A 27,334-nucleotide genomic window follows, 5' to 3' on the forward strand; every position below is an offset into this window, starting at 1 on the left:
CTAGAAAAGTCATACACTAGTTCAGTAGTATTATAGACACCATACAGTGTTGCCTTGTGGGTATTTCTAGAAGAGTCGTACACTAGTTTAGTAGTATTATAGACACCATACAGTGTTGCCTTGTGGGTATTTCTAGAAGAGTCATACACTAGTTCAGTAGTATTATAGACACCATACAGTGTTGCCTTGTGGGTATTTCTAGAAGAGTCATACACTAGTTCAGTAGTATTATAGACACCATACAGTGTTGCCTTGTGGGTATTTCTAGAAGAGTCGTACACTAGTTCAGTAGTATTATAGACACCATACAGTGTTGCCTTGTGGGTATTTCTAGAAGAGTCATACACTAGTTCAGTAGTATTATAGACACCATACAGTGTTGCCTTGTGGGTATTTCTAGTAGAAGAGTCGTACACTAGTTTAGTAGTATTATAGACACCATACAGTGTTGCCTTGTGGGTATTTCTAGTAGAAGAGTCGTACACTAGTTTAGTAGTATTATAGACACCATACAGTGTTGCCTTGTGGGTATTTCTAGAAAAGTCATACACTAGTTCAGTAGTATTATAGACACCATACAGTGTTGCCTTGTGGGTATTTCTAGAAGAGTCGTACACTAGTTTATTAGTATTATAGACACCATACAGTGTTGCCTTGTGGGTATTTCTAGAAGAGTTGTACACTAGTTCAGTAGTATTATAGACACCATACAGTGTTGCCTTGTGGGTATTTCTAGAAGAAGAGTTGTACACTAGTTCAGTAGTATTATAGACACCATACAGTGTTGCCTTGTGGGTATTTCTAGAAAAGTCATACACTAGTTCAGTAGTATTATAGACACCATACAGTGTTGCCTTGTGGGTATTTCTAGAAGAGTTGTACACTAGTTCAGTAGTATTATAGACACCATACAGTGTTGCCTTGTGGGTATTTCTAGAAGAGTTGTACACTAGTTCAGTAGTATTATAGACACCATACAGTGTTGCCTTGTGGGTATTTCTAGAAAAGTCATACACTAGTTCAGTAGTATTATAGACACCATACAGTGTTGCCTTGTGGGTATTTCTAGAAGAGTCGTACACTAGTTCAGTAGTATTATAGACACCATACAGTGTTGCCTTGTGGGTATTTCTAGAAGAGTCATACACTAGTTTAGTAGTATTATAGACACCATACAGTGTTGCCTTGTGGGTATTTCTAGAAGAGTCGTACACTAGTTTAGTAGTATTATAGACACCATACAGTGTTGCCTTGTGGGTATTTCTAGAAAAGTCATACACTAGTTCAGTGGTATTATAGACACCATACAGTGTTGCCTTGTGGATATTTCTAGAAGAGTCGTACACTAGTTTAGTAGTATTATAGACACCATACAGTGTTGCCTTGTGGATATTTCTAGAAGAGTCGTACACTAGTTTAGTAGTATTATAGACACCATACAGTGTTGCCTTGTGGGTATTTCTAGTAGAGTCGTACACTAGTTCAGTAGTATTATAGACACCATACAGTGTTGCCTTGTGGGTATTTCTAGAAGAGTCATACACTAGTTTAGTAGTATTATAGACACCATACAGTGTTGTCTTGTGGGTATTTCTAGTAGAAGAGTCGTACACTAGTTTAGTAGTATTATAGACACCATACAGTGTTGCCTTGTGGGTATTTCTAGAAAAGTCATACACTAGTTTAGTAGTATTATAGACACCATACAGTATTGCCTTGTGGGTATTTCTAGAAGAGTCGTACACTAGTTCAGTAGTATTATAGACACCATACAGTGTTGCCTTGTGGGTATTTCTAGAAGAGTCATACACTAGTTTAGTAGTATTATAGACACCATACAGTGTTGTCTTGTGGGTATTTCTAGAAGAGTCATACACTAGTTCAGTAGTATTATAGACACCATACAGTATTGCCTTGTGGGTATTTCTAGTAGAAGAGTCGTACACTAGTTTAGTAGTATTATAGACACCATACAGTGTTGCCTTGTGGGTATTTCTAGTAGAGTCGTACACTAGTTCAGTAGTATTATAGACACCATACAGTGTTGCCTTGTGGGTATTTCTAGAAGAGTCGTACACTAGTTTAGTAGTATTATAGACACCATACAGTGTTGCCTTGTGGGTATTTCTAGAAGAGTCGTACACTAGTTTAGTAGTATTATAGACACCATACAGTGTTGCCTTGTGGGTATTTCTAGTAGAAGAGTCGTACACTAGTTTAGTAGTATTATAGACACCATACAGTGTTGCCTTGTGGGTATTTCTAGAAAAGTCATACACTAGTTCAGTAGTATTATAGACACCATACAGTGTTGCCTTGTGGGTATTTCTAGAAGAGTCGTACACTAGTTTAGTAGTATTATAGACACCATACAGTGTTGCCTTGTGGGTATTTCTAGAAGAGTCATACACTAGTTTAGTAGTATTATAGACACCATACAGTGTTGCCTTGTGGGTATTTCTAGAAGAGTCATACACTAGTTTAGTAGTATTATAGACACCATACAGTGTTGTCTTGTGGGTATTTCTAGAAAAGTCATACACTAGTTTAGTAGTATTATAGACACCATACAGTATTGCCTTGTGGGTATTTCTAGAAGAGTCGTACACTAGTTCAGTAGTATTATAGACACCATACAGTGTTGCCTTGTGGGTATTTCTAGAAAAGTCATACACTAGTTCAGTAGTATTATAGACACCATACAGTGTTGCCTTGTGGGTATTTCTAGAAGAGTCGTACACTAGTTCAGTAGTATTATAGACACCATACAGTATTGCCTTGTGGGTATTTCTAGAAAAGTCATACACTAGTTTAGTAGTATTATAGACACCATACAGTGTTGCCTTGTGGGTATTTCTAGAAGAGTCGTACACTAGTTTAGTAGTATTATAGACACCATACAGTGTTGCCTTGTGGGTATTTCTAGAAGAGTCATACACTAGTTTAGTAGTATTATAGACACCATACAGTATTGCCTTGTGGGTATTTCTAGAAGAGTCGTACACTAGTTTAGTAGTATTATAGACACCATACAGTATTGCCTTGTGGGTATTTCTAGAAAAGTCATACACTAGTTCAGTAGTATTATAGACACCATACAGTGTTGCCTTGTGGGTATTTCTAGTAGAGTCGTACACTAGTTCAGTAGTATTATAGACACCATACAGTGTTGCCTTGTGGGTATTTCTAGAAGAGTCGTACACTAGTTCAGTAGTATTATAGACACCATACAGTGTTGCCTTGTGGGTATTTCTAGAAGAGTCGTACACTAGTTTAGTAGTATTATAGACACCATACAGTGTTGCCTTGTGGGTATTTCTAGAAGAGTCATACACTAGTTTAGTAGTATTATAGACACCATACAGTGTTGCCTTGTGGGTATTTCTAGAAGAGTCGTACACTAGTTCAGTAGTATTATAGACACCATACAGTGTTGCCTTGTGGGTATTTCTAGAAGAGTCGTACACTAGTTTAGTAGTATTATAGACACCATACAGTGTTGCCTTGTGGGTATTTCTAGAAGAGTCATACACTAGTTTAGTAGTATTATAGACACCATACAGTATTGCCTTGTGGGTATTTCTAGAAGAGTCGTACACTAGTTTAGTAGTATTATAGACACCATACAGTATTGCCTTGTGGGTATTTCTAGAAAAGTCATACACTAGTTCAGTAGTATTATAGACACCATACAGTGTTGCCTTGTGGGTATTTCTAGTAGAGTCGTACACTAGTTCAGTAGTATTATAGACACCATACAGTGTTGCCTTGTGGGTATTTCTAGAAGAGTCGTACACTAGTTCAGTAGTATTATAGACACCATACAGTGTTGCCTTGTGGGTATTTCTAGAAGAGTCGTACACTAGTTTAGTAGTATTATAGACACCATACAGTGTTGCCTTGTGGGTATTTCTAGAAGAGTCGTACACTAGTTCAGTAGTATTATAGACACCATACAGTGTTGCCTTGTGGATATTTCTAGAAAAGTCGTACACTAGTTTAGTAGTATTATAGACACCATACAGTGTTGCCTTGTGGGTATTTCTAGAAGAGTCGTACACTAGTTCAGTAGTATTATAGACACCATACAGTATTGCCTTGTGGGTATTTCTAGAAGAGTCATACACTAGTTCAGTAGTATTATAGACACCATACAGTATTGCCTTGTGGGTATTTCTAGAAGAGTCATACACTAGTTCAGTAGTATTATAGACACCATACAGTGTTGCCTTGTGGGTATTTCTAGAAGAGTCATACACTAGTTCAGTAGTATTATAGACACCATACAGTGTTGCCTTGTGGGTATTTCTAGAAGAGTCGTACACTAGTTCAGTAGTATTATAGACACCATACAGTATTGCCTTGTGGGTATTTCTAGAAGAGTCGTACACTAGTTCAGTAGTATTATAGACACCATACAGTGTTGCCTTGTGGGTATTTCTAGAAGAGTCATACACTAGTTTAGTAGTATTATAGACACCATACAGTATTGCCTTGTGGGTATTTCTAGAAGAGTCGTACACTAGTTCAGTAGTATTATAGACACCATACAGTGTTGCCTTGTGGGTATTTCTAGAAGAGTCGTACACTAGTTTAGTAGTATTATAGACACCATACAGTGTTGCCTTGTGGGTATTTCTAGAAGAGTCGTACACTAGTTCAGTAGTATTATAGACACCATACAGTATTGCCTTGTGGGTATTTCTAGAAGAGTCGTACACTAGTTCAGTAGTATTATAGACACCATACAGTGTTGCCTTGTGGGTATTTCTAGAAGAGTCATACACTAGTTTAGTAGTATTATAGACACCATACAGTGTTGCCTTGTGGGTATTTCTAGAAGAGTCGTACACTAGTTCAGTAGTATTATAGACACCATACAGTGTTGCCTTGTGGGTATTTCTAGAAGAGTCATACACTAGTTTAGTAGTATTATAGACACCATACAGTGTTGCCTTGTGGGTATTTCTAGAAGAGTCGTACACTAGTTCAGTAGTATTATAGACACCATACAGTATTGCCTTGTGGGTATTTCTAGAAGAGTCATACACTAGTTTAGTAGTATTATAGACACCATACAGTGTTGCCTTGTGGGTATTTCTAGAAGAGTCGTACACTAGTTCAGTAGTATTATAGACACCATACAGTGTTGCCTTGTGGGTATTTCTAGAAGAGTCATACACTAGTTTAGTAGTATTATAGACACCATACAGTGTTGCCTTGTGGGTATTTCTAGAAGAGTCGTACACTAGTTCAGTAGTATTATAGACACCATACAGTATTGCCTTGTGGGTATTTCTAGAAGAGTCATACACTAGTTCAGTAGTATTATAGACACCATACAGTGTTGCCTTGTGGGTATTTCTAGAAGAGTCATACACTAGTTTAGTAGTATTATAGACACCATACAGTGTTGCCTTGTGGGTATTTCTAGAAGAGTTGTACACTAGTTCAGTAGTATTATAGACACCATACAGTGTTGCCTTGTGGGTATTTCTAGAAGAGTCATACACTAGTTCAGTAGTATTATAGACACCATACAGTGTTGCCTTGTGGGTATTTCTAGAAGAGTCGTACACTAGTTTAGTAGTATTATAGACACCATACAGTGTTGCCTTGTGGGTATTTCTAGAAGAGTCGTACACTAGTTCAGTAGTATTATAGACACCATACAGTATTGCCTTGTGGGTATTTCTAGAAGAGTCGTACACTAGTTCAGTAGTATTATAGACACCATACAGTGTTGCCTTGTGGGTATTTCTAGAAGAGTCATACACTAGTTTAGTAGTATTATAGACACCATACAGTGTTGCCTTGTGGGTATTTCTAGAAGAGTCGTACACTAGTTCAGTAGTATTATAGACACCATACAGTGTTGCCTTGTGGGTATTTCTAGAAGAGTCATACACTAGTTTAGTAGTATTATAGACACCATACAGTGTTGCCTTGTGGGTATTTCTAGAAGAGTCGTACACTAGTTCAGTAGTATTATAGACACCATACAGTGTTGCCTTGTGGGTATTTCTAGAAGAGTCATACACTAGTTTAGTAGTATTATAGACACCATACAGTGTTGCCTTGTGGGTATTTCTAGAAGAGTCGTACACTAGTTCAGTAGTATTATAGACACCATACAGTGTTGCCTTGTGGGTATTTCTAGAAGAGTCATACACTAGTTCAGTAGTATTATAGACACCATACAGTGTTGCCTTGTGGGTATTTCTAGAAGAGTCGTACACTAGTTTAGTAGTATTATAGACACCATACAGTGTTGCCTTGTGGGTATTTCTAGAAGAGTCGTACACTAGTTCAGTAGTATTATAGACACCATACAGTATTGCCTTGTGGGTATTTCTAGAAGAGTCGTACACTAGTTCAGTAGTATTATAGACACCATACAGTGTTGCCTTGTGGGTATTTCTAGAAGAGTCATACACTAGTTTAGTAGTATTATAGACACCATACAGTGTTGCCTTGTGGGTATTTCTAGAAGAGTCGTACACTAGTTCAGTAGTATTATAGACACCATACAGTGTTGCCTTGTGGGTATTTCTAGAAGAGTCATACACTAGTTTAGTAGTATTATAGACACCATACAGTGTTGCCTTGTGGGTATTTCTAGAAGAGTCGTACACTAGTTCAGTAGTATTATAGACACCATACAGTATTGCCTTGTGGGTATTTCTAGAAGAGTCATACACTAGTTTAGTAGTATTATAGACACCATACAGTGTTGCCTTGTGGGTATTTCTAGAAGAGTCGTACACTAGTTCAGTAGTATTATAGACACCATACAGTATTGCCTTGTGGGTATTTCTAGAAGAGTCATACACTAGTTCAGTAGTATTATAGACACCATACAGTGTTGCCTTGTGGGTATTTCTAGAAGAGTCGTACACTAGTTTAGTAGTATTATAGACACCATACAGTGTTGCCTTGTGGGTATTTCTAGAAGAGTCGTACACTAGTTTAGTAGTATTATAGACACCATACAGTGTTGCCTTGTGGATATTTCTAGAAGAGTCATACACTAGTTCAGTAGTATTATAGACACCATACAGTGTTGCCTTGTGGGTATTTCTAGAAGAGTCGTACACTAGTTTAGTAGTATTATAGACACCATACAGTGTTGCCTTGTGGATATTTCTAGAAGAGTCATACACTAGTTCAGTAGTATTATAGACACCATACAGTGTTGCCTTGTGGATATTTCTAGAAGAGTCGTACACTAGTTTAGTAGTATTATAGACACCATACAGTGTTGCCTTGTGGATATTTCTAGAAGAGTCATACACTAGTTCAGTAGTATTATAGACACCATACAGTGTTGCCTTGTGGGTATTTCTAGAAGAGTCGTACACTAGTTCAGTAGTATTATAGACACCATACAGTGTTGCCTTGTGGGTATTTCTAGTAGAAGAGTTGTACACTAGTTCAGTAGTATTATAGACACCATACAGTGTTGCCTTGTGGGTATTTCTAGAAAAGTCATACACTAGTTTAGTAGTATTATAGACACCATACAGTGTTGCCTTGTGGGTATTTCTAGAAGAGTCGTACACTAGTTTAGTAGTATTATAGACACCATACAGTGTTGCCTTGTGGATATTTCTAGAAGAGTCGTACACTAGTTTAGTAGTATTATAGACACCATACAGTATTGCCTTGTGGGTATTTCTAGAAGAGTCGTACACTAGTTCAGTAGTATTATAGACACCATACAGTGTTGCCTTGTGGGTATTTCTAGAAAAGTCATACACTAGTTCAGTAGTATTATAGACACCATACAGTGTTGCCTTGTGGGTATTTCTAGAAGAGTCGTACACTAGTTTAGTAGTATTATAGACACCATACAGTGTTGCCTTGTGGGTATTTCTAGAAAAGTCATACACTAGTTCAGTAGTATTATAGACACCATACAGTGTTGCCTTGTGGGTATTTCTAGAAGAGTCGTACACTAGTTTAGTAGTATTATAGACACCATACAGTGTTGCCTTGTGGGTATTTCTAGAAAAGTCATACACTAGTTCAGTAGTATTATAGACACCATACAGTGTTGCCTTGTGGGTATTTCTAGAAGAGTCGTACACTAGTTTAGTAGTATTATAGACACCATACAGTGTTGCCTTGTGGATATTTCTAGAAGAGTCGTACACTAGTTTAGTAGTATTATAGACACCATACAGTATTGCCTTGTGGGTATTTCTAGAAGAGTCGTACACTAGTTTAGTAGTATTATAGACACCATACAGTGTTGCCTTGTGGGTATTTCTAGAAAAGTCATACACTAGTTTAGTAGTATTATAGACACCATACAGTATTGTCTTGTGGGTATTTCTAGAAGAGTCATACACTAGTTTAGTAGTATTATAGACACCATACAGTATTGCCTTGTGGGTATTTCTAGAAGAGTCATACACTAGTTTAGTAGTATTATAGACACCATACAGTGTTGCCTTGTGGGTATTTCTAGAAAAGTCATACACTAGTTTAGTAGTATTATAGACACCATACAGTATTGCCTTGTGGGTATTTCTAGAAGAGTCATACACTAGTTCAGTAGTATTATAGACACCATACAGTGTTGCCTTGTGGGTATTTCTAGAAGAGTCGTACACTAGTTCAGTAGTATTATAGACACCATACAGTGTTGTCTTGTGGGTATTTCTAGAAAAGTCATACACTAGTTCAGTAGTATTATAGACACCATACAGTATTGCCTTGTGGGTATTTCTAGAAGAGTCATACACTAGTTCAGTAGTATTATAGACACCATACAGTGTTGCCTTGTGGGTATTTCTAGAAGAGTCGTACACTAGTTCAGTAGTATTATAGACACCATACAGTGTTGTCTTGTGGGTATTTCTAGAAAAGTCATACACTAGTTCAGTAGTATTATAGACACCATACAGTGTTGCCTTGTGGATATTTCTAGAAGAGTCGTACACTAGTTTAGTAGTATTATAGACACCATACAGTGTTGCCTTGTGGGTATTTCTAGAAGAGTCGTACACTAGTTTAGTAGTATTATAGACACCATACAGTGTTGCCTTGTGGGTATTTCTAGAAGAGTCATACACTAGTTTAGTAGTATTATAGACACCATACAGTGTTGCCTTGTGGGTATTTCTAGAAGAGTCGTACACTAGTTCAGTAGTATTATAGACACCATACAGTGTTGCCTTGTGGGTATTTCTAGAAGAGTCGTACACTAGTTTAGTAGTATTATAGACACCATACAGTATTGCCTTGTGGGTATTTCTAGAAGAGTCATACACTAGTTTAGTAGTATTATAGACACCATACAGTATTGCCTTGTGGGTATTTCTAGAAGAGTCATACACTAGTTTAGTAGTATTATAGACACCATACAGTGTTGCCTTGTGGGTATTTCTAGAAGAGTCATACACTAGTTCAGTAGTATTATAGACACCATACAGTGTTGCCTTGTGGGTATTTCTAGAAGAGTCGTACACTAGTTTAGTAGTATTATAGACACTATACAGTGTTGCCTTGTGGGTATTTCTAGTAGAAGAGTCGTACACTAGTTTAGTAGTATTATAGACACCATACAGTGTTGCCTTGTGGGTATTTCTAGAAGAGTCATACACTAGTTTAGTAGTATTATAGACACCATACAGTGTTGCCTTGTGGGTATTTCTAGAAGAGTCGTACACTAGTTTAGTAGTATTATAGACACCATACAGTGTTGCCTTGTGGATATTTCTAGTAGAGTCGTACACTAGTTTAGTAGTATTATAGACACCATACAGTGTTGCCTTGTGGGTATTTCTAGAAGAGTCGTACACTAGTTTAGTAGTATTATAGACACCATACAGTGTTGCCTTGTGGGTATTTCTAGAAGAGTCGTACACTAGTTCAGTAGTATTATAGACACCATACAGTATTGCCTTGTGGGTATTTCTAGTAGAGTCGTACACTAGTTTAGTAGTATTATAGACACCATACAGTGTTGCCTTGTGGATATTTCTAGAAGAGTCATACACTAGTTTAGTAGTATTATAGACACCATACAGTGTTGCCTTGTGGGTATTTCTAGAAGAGTCATACACTAGTTCAGTAGTATTATAGACACCATACAGTGTTGCCTTGTGGGTATTTCTAGAAGAGTCATACACTAGTTCAGTAGTATTATAGACACCATACAGTATTGCCTTGTGGGTATTTCTAGAAGAGTCATACACTAGTTTAGTAGTATTATAGACACCATACAGTGTTGCCTTGTGGGTATTTCTAGAAGAGTCGTACACTAGTTTAGTAGTATTATAGACACCATACAGTGTTGCCTTGTGGGTATTTCTAGAAGAGTCGTACACTAGTTCAGTAGTATTATAGACACCATACAGTGTTGCCTTGTGGGTATTTCTAGTAGAAGAGTCGTACACTAGTTTAGTAGTATTATAGACACCATACAGTGTTGCCATGTGGGTATTTCTAAAAGAGTCGTACACTAGTTTAGTAGTGTTATAGACACCATACAGTGTTGCCTTGTGGGTATTTCTAGAAGAGTCGTACACTAGTTCAGTAGTATTATAGACACCATACAGTGTTGCCTTGTGGGTATTTCTAGAAGAGTCGTACACTAGTTCAGTAGTATTATAGACACCATACAGTATTGCCTTGTGGGTATTTCTAGAAGAGTCGTACACTAGTTCAGTAGTATTATAGACACCATACAGTGTTGCCTTGTGGGTATTTCTAGAAGAGTCATACACTAGTTTAGTAGTATTATAGACACCATACAGTGTTGCCATGTGGGTATTTCTAGAAGAGTCGTACACTAGTTTAGTAGTATTATAGACACCATACAGTGTTGCCTTGTGGATATTTCTAGAAGAGTCGTACACTAGTTCAGTAGTATTATAGACACCATACAGTGTTGCCTTGTGGGTATTTCTAGAAGAGTCGTACACTAGTTTAGTAGTATTATAGACACCATACAGTGTTGCCTTGTGGGTATTTCTAGAAGAGTCGTACACTAGTTCAGTAGTATTATAGACACCATACAGTGTTGCCTTGTGGGTATTTCTAGAAGAGTCGTACACTAGTTTAGTAGTATTATAGACACCATACAGTGTTGCCTTGTGGGTATTTCTAGAAGAGTCGTACACTAGTTCAGTAGTATTATAGACACCATACAGTGTTGCCTTGTGGGTATTTCTAGAAGAGTCGTACACTAGTTCAGTAGTATTATAGACACCATACAGTATTGCCTTGTGGGTATTTCTAGAAGAGTCGTACACTAGTTCAGTAGTATTATAGACACCATACAGTATTGCCTTGTGGGTATTTCTAGAAGAGTCATACACTAGTTCAGTAGTATTATAGACACCATACAGTATTGCCTTGTGGGTATTTCTAGAAGAGTCGTACACTAGTTTAGTAGTATTATAGACACCATACAGTGTTGCCTTGTGGGTATTTCTAGAAGAGTCATACACTAGTTTAGTAGTATTATAGACACCATACAGTATTGCCTTGTGGGTATTTCTAGAAGAGTCGTACACTAGTTTAGTAGTATTATAGACACCATACAGTGTTGCCTTGTGGGTATTTCTAGTAGAGTCGTACACTAGTTTAGTAGTATTATAGACACCATACAGTGTTGCCTTGTGGGTATTTCTAGAAGAGTCGTACACTAGTTTAGTAGTATTATAGACACCATACAGTATTGCCTTGTGGGTATTTCTAGAAGAGTCGTACACTAGTTCAGTAGTATTATAGACACCATACAGTGTTGCCTTGTGGGTATTTCTAGTAGAGTCGTACACTAGTTTAGTAGTATTATAGACACCATACAGTATTGCCTTGTGGGTATTTCTAGAAGAGTCGTACACTAGTTTAGTAGTATTATAGACACCATACAGTATTGCCTTGTGGGTATTTCTAGAAGAGTCGTACACTAGTTCAGTAGTATTATAGACACCATACAGTGTTGCCTTGTGGGTATTTCTAGTAGAGTCGTACACTAGTTTAGTAGTATTATAGACACCATACAGTATTGCCTTGTGGGTATTTCTAGAAGAGTCGTACACTAGTTTAGTAGTATTATAGACACCATACAGTGTTGCCTTGTGGGTATTTCTAGAAGAGTCGTACACTAGTTCAGTAGTATTATAGACACCATACAGTATTGCCTTGTGGGTATTTCTAGAAGAGTCGTACACTAGTTTAGTAGTATTATAGACACCATACAGTGTTGCCTTGTGGGTATTTCTAGAAGAGTCGTACACTAGTTTAGTAGTATTATAGACACCATACAGTATTGCCTTGTGGGTATTTCTAGAAGAGTCGTACACTAGTTCAGTAGTATTATAGACACCATACAGTGTTGCCTTGTGGGTATTTCTAGTAGAAGAGTCGTACACTAGTTTAGTAGTATTATAGACACCATACAGTGTTGCCTTGTGGGTATTTCTAGAAGAGTCGTACACTAGTTTAGTAGTATTATAGACACCATACAGTGTTGCCTTGTGGGTATTTCTAGAAGAGTCGTACACTAGTTTAGTAGTATTATAGACACCATACAGTATTGCCTTGTGGGTATTTCTAGAAGAGTCGTACACTAGTTCAGTAGTATTATAGACACCATACAGTGTTGCCTTGTGGGTATTTCTAGTAGAGTCGTACACTAGTTTAGTAGTATTATAGACACCATACAGTGTTGCCTTGTGGGTATTTCTAGTAGAGTCGTACACTAGTTTAGTAGTATTATAGACACCATACAGTATTGCCTTGTGGGTATTTCTAGAAGAGTCATACACTAGTTTAGTAGTATTATAGACACCATACAGTGTTGCCTTGTGGGTATTTCTAGAAGAGTCATACACTAGTTTAGTAGTATTATAGACACCATACAGTATTGCCTTGTGGGTATTTCTAGAAGAGTCATACACTAGTTTAGTAGTATTATAGACACCATACAGTGTTGCCTTGTGGGTATTTCTAGAAAAGTCATACACTAGTTTAGTAGTATTATAGACACCATACAGTATTGCCTTGTGGGTATTTCTAGAAGAGTCGTACACTAGTTCAGTAGTATTATAGACACCATACAGTGTTGCCTTGTGGATATTTCTAGAAGAGTCGTACACTAGTTTAGTAGTATTATAGACACCATACAGTGTTGCCTTGTGGGTATTTCTAGAAAAGTCATACACTAGTTTAGTAGTATTATATATATGTTTATTTCTACACCATTGCAGCTATCATGGCTGAATTACAAGTGAGAGGTCGTCACACAGAAACTAACAATAGCGCACAGTCACAAAATCTCTAAACCTACAAGTTTTAGCTTGCGGTCCTATTATTTTCTCATTTCCTGATCTCAAATTATATCCATGTTGGACAGTTGTCATGTTATTAACCACAGATTTTAAGGGTTCAACAGTTTTAGCTCTTGCCATAAATTTCCGACATGCTTCATCCCTTCTCTCAGACAAAAATTGGAGAGACGTTGAGGCAAGGGCACTACTATAGCTCGTATATTCGTGCCTTAGAATGATTTTTAAAGCTCTTTTCTGTATAGACTCCAGGTGCTCAGATAGGTATTCCGGTAGAGCAGCCCACACCGGCGACGCATACTAGAGTACAGACCTTATGAGCGCGCAATAAATAGTACACAAATCATGTACTGATAAGCCAGCCTTTTTGAGAAGTCTTAACGCGTACAGGCGCTTATTTGCCTTACTGAGCACGTGTTCTACATGATTATTCCAAGACAGGTCATGACTAATGAAAACTCCAAGAAACTTGTAGCAGGTAACCCTTTTGCACCATACAGTGTTGCCTTGTGGATATTTCTAGTAGAAGAGTTGTACACTAGTTTAATAGTATGGACTGCTTTACCACCCTATGCTATAATTCCTTGAAGTTGCAAAGTTTAAAAGATGGCGAGCTATTGGTCATTATGGAATTATGTTAATTGGTTTACTTATTCTTTCTTCCAACAGGTTGTTAAGTATGGAAAGAGAGACTAATCAAACACAACAGCCCACTTTGTGCCGCAATGGGTGTGGCTTTTATGGTAACTCTGCAACTGATGGGATGTGCTCCAAATGCTGGAAGGATGTACTAAGGAGAAAGCAGTCATCCCCTACGGCTAACACTGGTATCCAAGCGAGTATACAAGGTATGGTGTGCCATATAGACACAGAATGGCTGCCACTGCCCTTGGAATAAGCTCCTAGATAAATACCTGTGTTTCCCCTTCCCCCTCCAACCAATTTGATTTTTGTTTCATACAATCTATGTTATTTAGCCCCACATTTTTACTCTTAAGCCTGCACTTCAATCAATACATAGGTCATTGGCCAATTGGGCAGTGGTAATTGGTAGTTTAGGCCTATTGTTAGGATTTGTATCCTATTGGTGTCTCAATTTGTTCCCAAAAGCTGCCTGTGAACTATTCAAGAGTGGTCTTCATCAAAACTGAACATGTCCTTCTACTACTGTAGCTCTGAAATGATATGGTTGTCAGCTCTTGGCTGTCGAGGTCTGACATGTACCATATAACAAGAGCAGCACAGACCATTCTGTTGAGCCTGTCGCCAATCGTTTTGACAGTAATGAGGGTATCCATGACTGCTTGCTCTTCGTTTTACATCTGATAAAAATCCAAATACAATGAGTACAAAGCCAGAATTTTTGTATTGTTAATCATTCATGCTTGTGTCATTAGGTTCCTGCTCAAGTATGATGACAGATGGATCCTTAGCTACAGCTGCTGCACCTGTTCCCATGGCTACAGCTGTAGCAACTGCTTCAAGCACTACCTCCTTAAGCAGTGAGGAAAGCATAGAGGACCGACAACCCAGTTCTATGGTTGAGGCAGGTTCATCCGATATCGGCAAAGACAAGGGGAAAATCAAAAGAAACCGATGTTTCATGTGTAGGAAAAAAGTGGGACTGACAGGTAATTTGTTTTCTAATTCTTATGTTATGTTTTTTATGTTAACATTGTAAAAAAATATATTACTACATAAGAGAAACCTTGCTATTTCACCTCCACCTCAAAATGACCAAACTACCATGTAGAGATCAAACCCCCTACTGACTAAAACTGTTTTCCTTCAGGGCATGGTTTAACAGAGTGCACTGTGTACTTTATCATGTTTAGTATTAACTGGTAGATTAGAGGATTAACTGGCAGATTAGATAAATCAACCACTGACGTGCTACTAGTATTTTATTGAAGCCACATAGGGGCAATCGATTCACAATTTCAATTTAAAAAAAAAGCAGTACTTTGCAAATATCTGGGTCACACATTGATGATCCCTTCTAACAACAGAAAGATGGAACAAGGATTCTTGAGTTTGGAAGAAGAGTGGTTTATGCCCTTGCTTAAAAAATAGTGGTGTTTTCAAGTTGGGGGAGGGGACTTTGATAAAGATGAAGATCGAAATATCATTTTTCAGGTGCTAATCTGGTATTTTCTGTTTAAGGATTTGAATGCAGGTGTGGCAACGTCTATTGTGGTCTTCACAGATATTCTGACAAGCATGATTGTACATTTGACTACAAAGCTGAGGGCAAAGCTAAGATCCTCAAGGACAACCCTGTGGTGTTAGCAGAGAAGATTCAGAAGCTCTAACACCCCGCCTCGCACTACTAGATAAATTAAAATGCACTTGTATATTGTATACCTGCTGTACTCAGCCACAGTGTGGCACAACTGGATTGGGCTCCTCATAGTAAACAGGTTTATCCTGTTTGACTAAATTCCTTTGGCAGTCTTCTTCGTATTGGTGGGATTCCATGGTATAGACAGTGTAAAACAGGTTCTACTTGAATTACAGGTTCAGTCAGTTTATGGGTACTATTTTTTGTTACTCTTAGACAAGGGGTACTATTTTTTGTTACTCTTAGACAAGGATTAAACCATAAAGGAATGTATTTAGATAAATTCCTGTGGGTTTGGCAATATTACTGTAGATATTTTCAAAGTGTGCTTAAGAATGTTTTCAAAAGGGAATATTGTTACAAAGGAATTGTATGTTTTAGGCTTCTAGATATTTCTTATTTCATCGTTTTTATATTACCTTAAATGTTACTTATGATAAAAACATGCAAACCACTGTTTTGAATTGTGACCACACTAATTATCAAGCTATTGTGGGCTTATTCCCACCAATTGATTAATTGATTTGTTTCCTTTTTAAAGTTTTTTTTTTTTTTTTTTTGCTTACTAATTTTACAAAATGATAGTAATGGGAATGGGGAATTAAAATATTAGGGGGAGGGGGAAATATCAAAAGTATGGGACATATAGAAAATAATTTCTAGGGTTTATACAAGCTTGTTTGGCGTATGTATGTGAGGTCAGTATATCTGCTCTTTGTAATATTTGAAAGATGAAGGTAATTCTAAGTGTTGTATGCAGAATTTCTGATTGGAATTGTTTGCAGAATTTCTGATAGGAATTGTTTGCAGAATTGCTGATAGGATGTGTTTTAAATTGACTGTTGAAAATGTTTCAAATATACAGAAACCAATATATATTCACTCAATGATGAATTATTGGTATTATTGCTTCAGCTGATGCAGTTTATTGTACTTGTATTAAACATGCCTTAGAATGAGTGTACATAACTTAAAGTAGGATAAAGGCGAATCTATGTCAACATAACTGTACATTTCGTCTAGCCCTTTTGCTATTCTTTCTCTCCAAGATTCACAAAGTAACAAGAGGTTATAGTAATTTATATGAGCTTGCAGAAAGGATAGTATTTGGACAAGAATGGTAATTAATTGCAATTGTCTATGACTGCTGTTTTTTTGTGTGCCAAGATACTTGAATAGAAATTGTGTTTGAGCTGTACCTTTAATCAGCTGTAAGTTAGCCAAAACAATTGTTGACTGACTTTAGATTTCAATTTGCCTTTCTTTATAATTAAAAGCAAAAAGATATTTGCAGTGTCTTACTTTTTTTATTCTTATAATTAAATATATTTTTTTTTAATTTTTCAGTACCGTGGCAGGCCTCGAAAATATTGGGGAGGGGGGCACAGTACAGAAACAAGATAATATTGGGGCACGTGCCCCCAGTGCCCCACCCACCTTCTACGGCCCTGTTTTTAATATGTTTATGTATTCACAGGGGATGCAGGTCCAAGAGTTTTCCATAGGGTGATTTATGAGATCTATACCCTCAAATGGAAGAGCCACTGAAAAAAAGCATGCCTTGCCGCCTATTGCTTTCCTTATCAGACCCTTTGAATTATTTTAATTAACCTGTGAACTGCATACACTTTTTAGCGTATTACACTTGATTGAGATCTGATCCTATAGTTTTCTTTTGTGTTTTCTGACTTTTACCCTTTGACTATCACTGTTTCACGGGTTAATGAAAACCACTCTATCAACTTTCTGTTTGTAAATGCTGAGGGCTCACAGAGACGAACTGGGAATACATTGTTTACCTTAATATCAATAAGGGACAAATTAAGAGCTTGGGCTACCTGTGGCTCAAACACGATTTTTCTCCCAAAAATGCACTGTGTAACATCAATAACTGGTACTACCTAACTTGCGGTTTTACTGCAACATCCAAAGTTGTATAATGAATATTGGGTTTTCCTCGGCTATGCTTGACCTAGAAAAAGGTGTACGTCAAGGCGACCCTTTATCGCCATATCTGTTTATTCTGACTTTTGAGATCTTGGCAATAAATATACGGCACAAGGACGACATAAGAGGCTTTGACATTGGGGATGAACATATTAAGTGCACTTTGTATGCAGATGATATGACAGTTTTTGTTAAAGATGTAGCCTCGTATAACTCTCTTATGAATCTTCTGGAGCAGTTTAGTGTTTGCTCAGGTTTAAAGGTAAATAAGGATAAGTTAGAAGCGCTTAAATTGGGAGACCCACTAGTTTCTAACAGGCTCATAATAGATGTGAAACATTTAGATAAACCAATGAAGATTTTAGGTGTTTACTTCACCTACGATCAAAAACGGTCATATAAGTTTAATTTTGATGACATTCTTGAATCCTTAAAAAAATCCATCTGTGTCTGGAAATGGAGAAATCTAACACTCTTGAGGCGGATACAGGTGGTGAAATCTTTTGTTATACCTAAATGCCTTCATAGGGCCTTTCTTTTATCGTTACATGAGGATTTCATTAAGGAAGTAAATAGCATAATATATCAGTTTATTTGGAATGGGAACGACAAGGTCAAAAGACGGGCTCTTGTTGGAGAATATAAGGATGGTGGCCTTAAAGTGACAGATTTGAAAACCTTAATAATGTCTCAGAAAGTGGTGACGTTAAAAAGATATTTGGATGAAGAAGATAATGCTGACTGGAAAACGTTTTTAAACCTTTTTCTACCTCCTGTTGGCGGTGCATACATCTTAGGCTGTAGATTTCATATTTTAAAACTCCCATTAAGGAATATCCCACTCTTTTATTTACAGAGTTTAGAGGAATGGTCAAAACTTAATAGACAGGAAGTTGACACAAGGAAAGAAGCTTTAGAGCAAGTGATCTGGAATAATGAAGAGATTTGTGTTCAAAAACAATCTTGTTATTATAAGGAATATATACAATTAGGTATCCATAGAGTTGTAGATATATGGAAAAGCACGGGACAACTATTAACATGGAATGACCTTGAGGCTAGAGGATTAAGGTCAGGTGATTTTCTCAAATGGCTTGGCCTATTAAATGCAATACCGAAAAAGTGGACTTGTATGATAAAGGGTCAGGTTTTTAAAGAGCTACTTGTTTTTCAAGAGGCCCCAATCCCAACCTTATCTCTTAGCAGTAAATGGATAAATGCATTAGATATTACTGCCAAATTAGTGTACAATCATAATATCTCTAAAATGCTGGTAACACCCACAGCACAGACAAGGTATAATCTTGACTATCCTGAGAACGATTTTGACTGGGAAGAGATTTACATGCTGCCCTTCCGTGTTGCGATAGATACATATTCACGTGCGTTTCAGTTCAAGATTTTACATTGTATTCTCTTCACTAATAAGAAGTTATTTAAGATCGGTATTGTGAACTCGCCCGTCTGTTTTTTTTGCGAAGCTGAAGACGAGACTCTAGAACACCTTTTTTGCCTCTGTAAATATGTGCGCCTTTTTTGGCTTGAAGTCATAAAATGGATGGAACAGTGTCATTTATGCTCTGATGATTTCTTGTTAGCAGATCAGTATATTCTTTTTGGTCTCTGGGATTCTGGTATAAATGATTTCATGATCATTAACCATCTAATACTTATAGCAAAGCAATGCATATACTTTTGAAGAAAAAAGAAAATACTTCCAAATGTTCAATTTTTCAGATCACTAGTTTATAGAGTGCACAAAATTGAAAGTCATATCAGTAAACAGAAAAATAATGTAATAACCCACTTGAAAAAGTGGGAGAAACTGGCCTCTTGTGAAAGGGAAGAAGAAAGTGTAATGTATCTGTAAAGTAATGTAATAGACTGTAAGTTGCAATGTTTAATGTGAATTGTTTAATGGAATGTTAAAAAGAGAAATAAAGAGTGATAAAAAAAAACTTGCGTCAAAGCGTAGCGTGCATTATTCGTCAAACTTCAGAGGACTGTAAAGCTTGTTGTGAGGGACGTACTCTATGCCGCGTAAACAGCACTAAAATACGCCAGTACCAGCGCGACCACCGACTGAGGTGCAGTCGATATCATTGCACCTGGAATGGAATCAAGCAAAAGCGTGAGGAACGGTGTACTCAACGGAACGATATAATAAAGATAGAAGAACCGAAAGACAGGGAAGCGGCGCAGTTGAGGGGGGGGGGGGGGGGGGTGGACGCATCTTAGACTGGGAGGCCTGGTAACGCGCTTCGAGAGGAGAAAAGGCAGACAGTGGGGGGAGAGAAGTGGCAGGCAAGGGGAAAGATACATAGACAGCAGACAGGTACATAGACAAACAGTTGTTTGAAATAAATATTAAATATATTTGAAATAAAGGTATTTTCTACAATGTGGATATTTTGCTCTTATAATAAATGTGTGATAATAAGTCTTAACACGCACATTAAGACCCTAGAGAATTAGAACCTACAGAATGAATTTTCATTATTAGCACCACCAGCTTGGGAGGAATAGGAGACGGTTAGTTGTTAGCGGCAAATTATGAGACACGCCCCCGTTCTAAATTTAGGTCTGTAGAAGATGGCGGGAAGCGGGCTAGAAAGGTCCGTTGTACGGCAAAAACTAATTTCTAAAAAGCCCAACACATCCCGAATCTTAAGAACCTATTTGTCCCGATCTTGAAAATTCTAGGTTTCTTATACGCAGGTGTTTACTGTATCACACATGGGCCTGGAAACGAGGCGACAAATCTGTCCTATGCTCTTACTGCCCCATAATACCCTGCGCGCATAATGGTATCCATCACCCTAAGTTAGAAATGCTGGACTTACCCGACCCTGGAGTGTTGACACTTCCTTTCTTCTTGTTCAGGATACCTTTCTTGTCTGCGGGCAGAGCATCCATTTGGGCCATGGTTACAAAATCCGCTTGGCTTGAGTCAAGGGCCGTGAGTTGCTCCGTGCTGAATTCCTAGAAGGAGTACAAGGCAGAATTTACTAAGGGGGGATAAGGTGTAGAGACATGGAAGTGTCGTAAAATAAACACAGCGGTTTGGCAGCCCGGGGGGGGGGGGGTACCTACACTTTTTTCTACGCACAGAACGCGCGGTAAGAAATATCAAAGCATCACCAGCTCCCTCGTCACGCTAGTGAAATATCTTTCGTAAGCGCAGGCCCGTAGCCAGGGGGGGGGGGGGGGGGGTTCGGACGGACCCTCTCACCCGGCTTGAAGGTCCGCTCAGAGCAAACACAAATATATAACGTTTGGCTGGAGACATCAATATGTCTTTAAAATCAATATAAAAATCTTTTTTATAATAATTATCTTTATTATTATCGCTAATATGTTAAAAAGTACCCTATTAATAACATGCCTAATGTAATAAGGCGAGAAATTTGGTCCGCTAAAATGGAAAAAACGAACCACCCCGCTCAAAATCTTGGCTACGAGCCTGAAGTGGAAGGACAATTTCGGGATTTTAGATGAAAAAGGCTGTCCTTTGCAAAGTTTCTTTTTATAGAATTGGTGTTCAAGTGTTAAAATGGGGTAACGGTGTTTATGTATGTAGAAAGCTTTCTACAAGAGAGTCGGAACGGGGGAAGAGAGGAATTGAGCGTGTTTTCCGATCGTCTACCCTGGCATTCTGATCGGGTTTCCAGTGGCTAGTAAGAGTTGTGACATCACAGAAAATCCCAAACTGAACGAACGATAGGATGCTCCTTTATTTTATTACCTTGAAAAGATTGGCGGGCATTTCAGCAATGGCTGTTGGCTTTATCATCGACACGTGGTCGGCAGACAGAGCCTGTAACTCGCTTGCCGTCAACCCACCTGAGAAGAGAAAAGAGAAATCTTGTCTAAAACGGGAGGTACTCACCTAACTAACCACTTGTCCATAAAGACAATAGACGCAAGCTAGCTTGGAATCCACATCGCTTTATGAATTGAATGGAATCGCTTGTGTATGGTTTTTAGCATTATTTCCCTAGAATTTTGAGTGATTAGAGTTTCGAACCCCACGGAAAACTAAAAAAAAATATGATGTGCAAATATGTGATAATATTATATCCTTTTAACCCAGTACATACAGTAAACTTTACCGTTAGCGGACACTCTCGGGAAATGATAAAGCTGTTCATGAGCAGAAACTGTACACTACACAAAAGCAGACAGAGAGATACCATCACGTGCACCCCTGGTTTAGGATTTCTATACATAGCAATGACAGCAAATGTGAGACAAATTTCATTGACGGGAGCCTAACATAATTAGGTTGGTCCTCTAGCTGGCATGGGAGTGGCCCGCGCCTGAGTTGTTCGAGTTTTTTAGAGTCAATAGATAGTCAACGAGGCGCGAAGCCTTTTCTCATAAAAAACGAGAACGCGCGTAACGAGTATAAATCCACTCACATACTACCTCCAAAAAATGACGATTTTAATAATTCTCAGATAGTGAGTACGGGAGGCAATCAAATTGCGAGATTCCTGATCAGGTGAAAGTATGTGAGTGGATTTATACTAAAACGCTTTATAATAATGTTTTGTTTGTCGTTAGTCTTTTTTGGTTGTTCTTCTAACCCCAATATTTCTCTGGAGACAATTCCAAACTAGTACATCCGATTGATCCGACTGGTGAGTGTTTGGAGGATCTTACCGATGGCCGCACCAGTGTCCCTGACCTCTGCTGTCGTCCAGGTGTCTACTGATCCATAAACAGCCACAAATCGCGACTTGAGTGCGCGCTGATGGTCCGCTGACCATCCTGAGATATCGCCAAGGGATCCACCAGCAGATCTGAAATAAGCATTGATATTATGAGGATAAACACTGGGAGTGTGTTGGGAAGGGCTAAGGGAAGAAAAAAAAAGAAGAAAACATACCCAAATGCGGCGGTGCTGATGGACTCTATATCAGATGGCGTCATTCCCAGGGAGAAGTTCTTCAGCGCAATGAGGTCATCTCCTTCGAAGGCACTGATGGCCTTTCCCTTAAGCTTGACGACCTGCGCAAGTGCTTTCGAAAGCTACAACAACACGAGAAAACACTCAAATGTACTTATTGTTTTCACAGTACCTACGGAGTCATACGTATAGCTTTTTTCCAGGGATGTAGTATGCGCTTTATCTTGGTATAGCAGGCGCAACTGTTTTTCCCGCCAATGATTCTCCCGCCACAAATCTTACAGTTCCCGGGACATCGCCCGCGTGCTTGATAACTTCAATATGGTGTGTCAAGTGCTTGTCTTTGGTTCGCTAAATTAATTAATGCTGCTTGCTGATACGCGTTTCAAATCCTCGATAGCGTTTACATATAATTTATTTCATGAAGCTTTCCATGAAAAGGGTATATTAAAAAAGCTTCGTGTCATCAAAATATCTCTGACAATTGTGCTAAATCGCACAAAAGCATTTAACTCACGTGGCTGGCTGTGTAACCAGGCTCGCCGTTACTTCCCTCCAGCCTCAGGGACCCTAAGCTCTCGACGACGTCATTGGCTCTAAGCAGCATGGTTCCCAGTTCTTCCGGGGTGAATCCCGCCACCATGATGCCAAGTCTGCCAAGCTGTTCAGCGGTGAAACTGGACGGGCTATTCCACGCCTGTAATAAAGAAGAAGGGGGGCATATGAGTGATGCTAATAATGATGCGATAGATATGATAATTGGAGTGGTTGTTAATTATGTCACACCTGCTTTGCTTTAGCCGCCCAGGATGTGAGTTGTTCGGCGCTGAATCCTTTTTGGGCTCCAATCACACCAGCGGCCTCGTCAAAAGCCGCAGTCGATACGGTGGCTATTTCTTCTTTGCTCAACGCCACCAGCATACTTCCCATAGCGATCAAGTCTGCGCCACTCCTGGAGGACATGTCTACAGAAAAAAACGAGACAATCTTTCGTCTACTCGCCGTCATTATTTCTATTGATAATCACCATCATTTTCATCATCATTATCATAATCATCATCATTATCATCATCAACATCATCATTGTCATATCATCATAATCGCATTATCTACCACCCAATGTCATCAAAGATCTTTGTCTTCATCGCCTTACCATCATCACCATAACAATAATCATCATCATCATGGAATTACTTTATCACTACTATCACGTTTATCAAAATGACGACTGAAATCTCATTCACATTCGCTCCAAATCATTCCGTATGTATACAGTATTGCTAATGTTAAATTAATTAATTTATTTATTTAGAAGCCTCCGTCACGACGTAACGAAGGGGCTGCTAACGGACGCGAGGTCGCGGCGAGGCAAACCCCGACACACTACACGTGACAGGACATTACTAATATTACAGAACTAACAAGAAAAATAAGATAAAGATCAATACACATAAAGTAACAAAGCATAAAAGCCACCAACATTCAATGTTCAGCGATCTGCAATGAGGGCAGATAAAGGTAGGTGACTGTTTAACATTGAGAGGTAGATTATTCCAAAGTGTTACAACTCTGTTAAAAAAAAGAGTCTCTGAAAAGTGATGTCCTGAAGCGGCGGCGGCAGAGATTGAGCGAAGAGGCGCCCCTGGTGCGCCACGGTTAAAAGTAGCAAAATCTGCTAATGGAAGGTCGTATTCACCGGAGATTGCTGCCTTATACATGAAGCATAGATCTTTGAATTCATGCCAATAGGACACGGAGTATGTTAAGCGTGCGTAGGCGAGACTTGTAGCGTGGCCTTAGATCCGGATTAGGATGGCATGATAAAAGCTTGAGATCGGATATGTTGGTCTATTAATTTTCTTTACCCGCATTTCGCTTTTTCCGTCTTGACGCGCTCTCCATTTTGCTCCAAATGACCCCTGCCTTCTCTTTGTCAAATTGCATTTGCCCAAACACATCCGACAAGCCTTTGACAATTTGCTGTAAAAAAAAAAACATTGTCATATTTATTTTGATTGAGGTGAGGGACAGATGGTATCCTATGTTTAGACAGGTTCGTAGCATGGGGGCGAGGCACTGGGGGCACGTACCCCCCCTAATATTTTCAAAAATTATAAGGAAATTGCCAGTAGGGGCGTGGCCGTGCCCCTAAATATTTTTTTATGTTTTTGTGCCCCCCCCCCCCCCAATATTTCGGGGTCTGCTACGACACTGTTACACCAACTTAAACCATCTGTCAGGTCTACAGCAGGTCAGTTAGTACAAAGGCACACACCAATATTATAAAAGAACAAATACGATTATTTTATTGAGCCAACACCCCTCCTCCCCCCTTCTATGCCTTGACCATGTCTCCCTGGGACCCGAGGATAATCAATATGATTTGACGTCAGGAATGAAATGAAAACAGGTCACCCATAAAGCAATGCGGGCTCCGACACATGGATTCCCACGTGCAGTATAAAATGAAAGTTACATAGTAAGGTTAATCGAGAGACATAATTATATACGTACATTTGGAATTTTTTGAAGATCAGCAACGGACGCAGCCTCTAGTATCCCTCCAAGAGTGTCAACATCGTCTTTTGTCAAGCGTGTAAAAGCATCCTGGAGATCGCCATCGCCCCTGTGTGATGAAAAAGACAAATAGTGTTTATTAGACAACAGGCACTCACAACGGCATCTAACTGGTTCTTTTAATAGCAATGGATTCGAAGTACGGAAATAAATAGAGCAAGAAAAGTTACTTGGTTTTATTCCTAAATCCTAAAGTAACACATTAAATAACGAAAAGAGAAGTCGGATCCGGTTTTCCAGTAAAATCTTTATTTCAACTATTTCCGCTCTCTGCTCTAAAACTGCACTTGATGCATAGATGCCAGGCATGTTATACATTGCTTCATTATTTTTGGAAACCTGTCTGTTTCCAGGGGCAAGTCCCCCCAATATTTTCAAGAATTATAAGTAAAAACCAGTAGGGGCGTGACTGTGACCCTCGATATTTTCTTCATGTTTCTGTGTCGTGCCCCCCCCCCCCCCCCCCCCCAATATCTCACCTAATGGCCTGCTTGTATCTTTGGAGCAATCGCTGCTTCTGTTGGGCGGAAAGTTTGTGCGCCAACTCAGCCATCGCCTCCACAATGCCTTTGATATACTGCTCAGGTAATTGGTCGATCTCATCAGGCTTGATGTCGACCATGACAGCTGCACACTCACGCACGTCGTCGTCTGTCAAGTCACGCAATGCCATGTCGCGGCCCAAGGCACGTGCCTTACCCTAGACAGAAGAAATGCAAGTTAAAGTTAGCCTGGGGGGGGGGATGGTGGGGAGTGCTCGACATAGCTTAAATGCGTGATGACTTTTATGCCATAAAAGCCAGCGTTGGCCCAGCAATTGTGTGCTGTTTGTATACCATATTTTATGAGACTGTGATGATGTTTAAAATGTTGCTGCTGGGGAGGCCGACACTCACGGCATTGTTTAGCATAATATGATTGCGGTTGTGAAGCGTTTCAGGTTGCCTTTTGTATTTCTCGAATATGACGACTCTGTCGCTGTTTGGTCTTAACTCATAAAGCATGACTACTCTGTTGCGCATGACAACAAGACTAGCGCTGTTTGTACGTGGCTTAGCCCATTGAGCGTGACAAGACTAGCGCTGTTTGTACATGGCTTAGCTCATATCGTGACAAGACTAGCGCTGTTTGTACATGGCTTAGCTCATATCGTGACAAGACTAGCGCTATTTGTACGTGGCTTAGCTCATATCGTGACAAGACTAGCGCTATTTGTACGTGGCTTAGCTCATATCGTGACAAGACTAGCGCTATTTGTACGTGGCTTAGCTCATCGAGCTCGACAAGACTAGCGCTGTTTGTACGTGGCTTAGCTCATTGAGCGTGACAAGACCTGCGCTGTTTGTATGTGGCTTAGCTTATTGAGCGTGACAAGACTAGCGCTGTTTGTACGTGGCTTAGCTCATCGAGCTCGACAAGACTAGCGCTGTTTGTACATGGCTTAGCTCATTGAGCGTGACAAGACTTGCGCTGTTTGTACGTGGCTTAGCTCATTGAGCGTGACAAGACTTGCGCTGTTTGTACGTGTCTTAGCTCATTGAGCTTGACAAGACTAGCGCTGTTTGTGCGTGGCTTCTTTCAAGGATCTCACCTTAAGCTGCATCAGTTTCTTCAGTAGTGTCGACTTAACGCTTTTTGGAATCTCTTCCAAGCGACTACTGATTAATTGCAAGACAGCTTCTTGGGCAGCCTCTGGGGTCAGGTTCTTGATTTCCTCGTCTTTCAAGTACATGACAAAGGGACCTAGAGCAATGACTTCATCCTCGTCTCTCGGCATAATATCACCAATCTTTTTTCTGACCAGCTCCATAAAGGCTTCTTTCTGAGAAAATCACACAGATAATCATTAAGATTGAGTGATTCTTTGCGCGTGTGCTTGCGTGACAGAGATCAAAAACGTTAAAGCTTTATAGCTATTACCTGCACTGTTGTCAAGCGATAGAATTGCTTTTTAAAGACATCTATATAGTCGTAAACTGTTTCCGCTGACATGACGCTCATGGCAAGTACTTTTGATCTGAGGAATCCATTGATCAAACTTCCAGAAACGCTATGGAGAAGCAATACATTAGTACGAAAGCAAGTCAAGTTTACGAATTGTTTAATGTTATAGTTACAATATCTACAATTTTAATGCATATATTGAACGATTATTTGAAGGTTTCTGGTTCGTACGATTCATACGGAATTCATACCATTTTCAGCCAATAGGAGAGCCAGCTCGCATTACGTCATTACATCACGCCGTTGAAA

At 39.0% G+C, this 27,334-nt stretch overlaps 2 protein-coding genes across 3 annotated transcripts in view; one reads left to right on the plus strand and one right to left on the minus strand.

Moving 5' to 3' along the window:
* LOC5517045 (AN1-type zinc finger protein 5) overlaps positions 1-16,932 on the plus strand; it is a 31,862-nt gene extending 14,930 nt beyond the window's left edge. Inside the window, exons 3-5 of the mRNA XM_032386923.2 lie at positions 13,974-14,152; positions 14,702-14,935; positions 15,468-16,932. Of these exons, the coding sequence (XP_032242814.2) occupies positions 13,984-14,152; positions 14,702-14,935; positions 15,468-15,616 (552 nt within the window). The 5' untranslated portion in view covers positions 13,974-13,983 and the 3' untranslated portion in view covers positions 15,617-16,932. The remainder of the gene's footprint in view (positions 1-13,973; positions 14,153-14,701; positions 14,936-15,467) is intronic.
* On the minus strand, positions 14,392-27,127 carry LOC5517044. Of its 2 annotated transcripts, XM_048725051.1 has the most exons (13): positions 27,002-27,127; positions 26,673-26,903; positions 25,561-25,781; positions 25,019-25,130; positions 24,370-24,484; positions 23,291-23,469; positions 23,022-23,201; positions 22,484-22,626; positions 22,258-22,397; positions 21,338-21,435; positions 20,436-20,574; positions 19,623-19,700; positions 14,392-14,626 (listed from the first exon to the last, which is right to left on the minus strand). In XM_048725051.1, exons 1-12 carry the CDS (start codon positions 27,080-27,082, stop codon positions 19,624-19,626), a joined length of 1,716 nt encoding a protein of 571 aa, XP_048581008.1. In that variant the 5' UTR covers positions 27,083-27,127; the 3' UTR covers positions 14,392-14,626; position 19,623. The 2 variants fall into 2 exon arrangements, with proteins under 2 accessions (XP_048581008.1, XP_048581007.1); XM_048725050.1 differs by lacking the exon at positions 14,392-14,626 and having other exon boundaries at positions 19,488-19,700.
* Between the last annotated feature and the right edge of the window lie 207 nt (positions 27,128-27,334).

The sequence above is a fragment of the Nematostella vectensis genome, chromosome 3 (genome assembly GCF_932526225.1).
Source record: "Nematostella vectensis chromosome 3, jaNemVect1.1, whole genome shotgun sequence".
Taxonomy (NCBI): Eukaryota; Metazoa; Cnidaria; class Anthozoa; order Actiniaria; family Edwardsiidae; genus Nematostella; species Nematostella vectensis.

Coding starts and splice junctions, on each gene's coding strand:
- LOC5517044 (XM_048725051.1), bottom strand. CDS start 27,082: ATGAGCGTCATGTCAGCGGAAACAGTTTACGACTATATAGATGTCTTT. Junction 26,904..27,001: donor ATCGCTTGACAACAGTGCAG/GTAATAGCTATA, acceptor TGATTTTCTCAG/AAAGAAGCCTTTATGGAGCT. Junction 21,436..22,257: donor GGACACTGGTGCGGCCATCG/GTAAGATCCTCC, acceptor TTCTCTTCTCAG/GTGGGTTGACGGCAAGCGAG.